Below are 653 nucleotides of genomic sequence, written 5' to 3' on the forward strand. Positions count from 1 at the left end.
TTATTTGCCGTACGTCTTTGTGTTCTCCGCATCACCTTCACGTGCGCACGTGTGTGCGTTTGTGTGTGTATGCACGACGGAAGAAGTCAACCGAAATAGATATTCGTCGATATCACCGCATTTCATTCGTTGTTTCACTCGGCATCTGCAGCGTAATCCCATCAAGTTCTTTGCTGAGCTTTACCTGGCACGCGAGCCGCGACGTCGGAGTCACCTGCGGCGCGAGGTCCAACATGTCCATTTCATCCTCCGATGCCGCTGTCAGTTTCCCAAAGTCCTCTTCGCGAAGGATGACGTGACAAGTGCTACAGGCGCATGTCCCGTCGCAGGCGGCTTCAATGTCCACCCGAGCAACGTCACGAAGCGCCTCCATCAATGTTAAACCACTTGGGGCAGAGAATGTAATCTTTTCCCCCTCAGCGGTTGTCACATTGACGCGGATTGCTCCTGGAGTTGAGGACCCATCGTTGCCACTGTTGCTGCTATCGTTATTTTGATTATTACCACCGCCTCCACTGTGACAAAAGCGGCCCATAAAGGTTGTAAGTAACCCCTGACGCTGAAGGAAGCCCCGACCACATGATGTTCCTAAAGTGCCCAAAGTTGCGGAAAGCATACCCTTATGTAGCACTGTGGTGGGTCACAGCGCAGTT

At 52.4% G+C, this 653-nt stretch overlaps 1 protein-coding gene across 1 annotated transcript; it reads right to left on the bottom strand.

The window, feature by feature from the left end:
* Window positions 1-112: 112 nt before the first annotated feature.
* On the bottom strand, window positions 113-616 carry TEOVI_000901700 (adrenodoxin precursor, putative; the record flags this gene model as incomplete). Its single annotated transcript, XM_067222141.1, has 1 exon — window positions 113-616. One exon carries the CDS (start codon window positions 614-616, stop codon window positions 113-115), a length of 504 nt encoding a protein of 167 aa, XP_067078242.1.
* Window positions 617-653: the final 37 nt, after the last annotated feature.

Source organism: Trypanosoma equiperdum, assembly GCF_001457755.1.
Source record: "Trypanosoma equiperdum strain OVI genome assembly, contig: ctg_1562, whole genome shotgun sequence".
NCBI classification, from domain to species: Eukaryota; Euglenozoa; class Kinetoplastea; order Trypanosomatida; family Trypanosomatidae; genus Trypanosoma; species Trypanosoma equiperdum.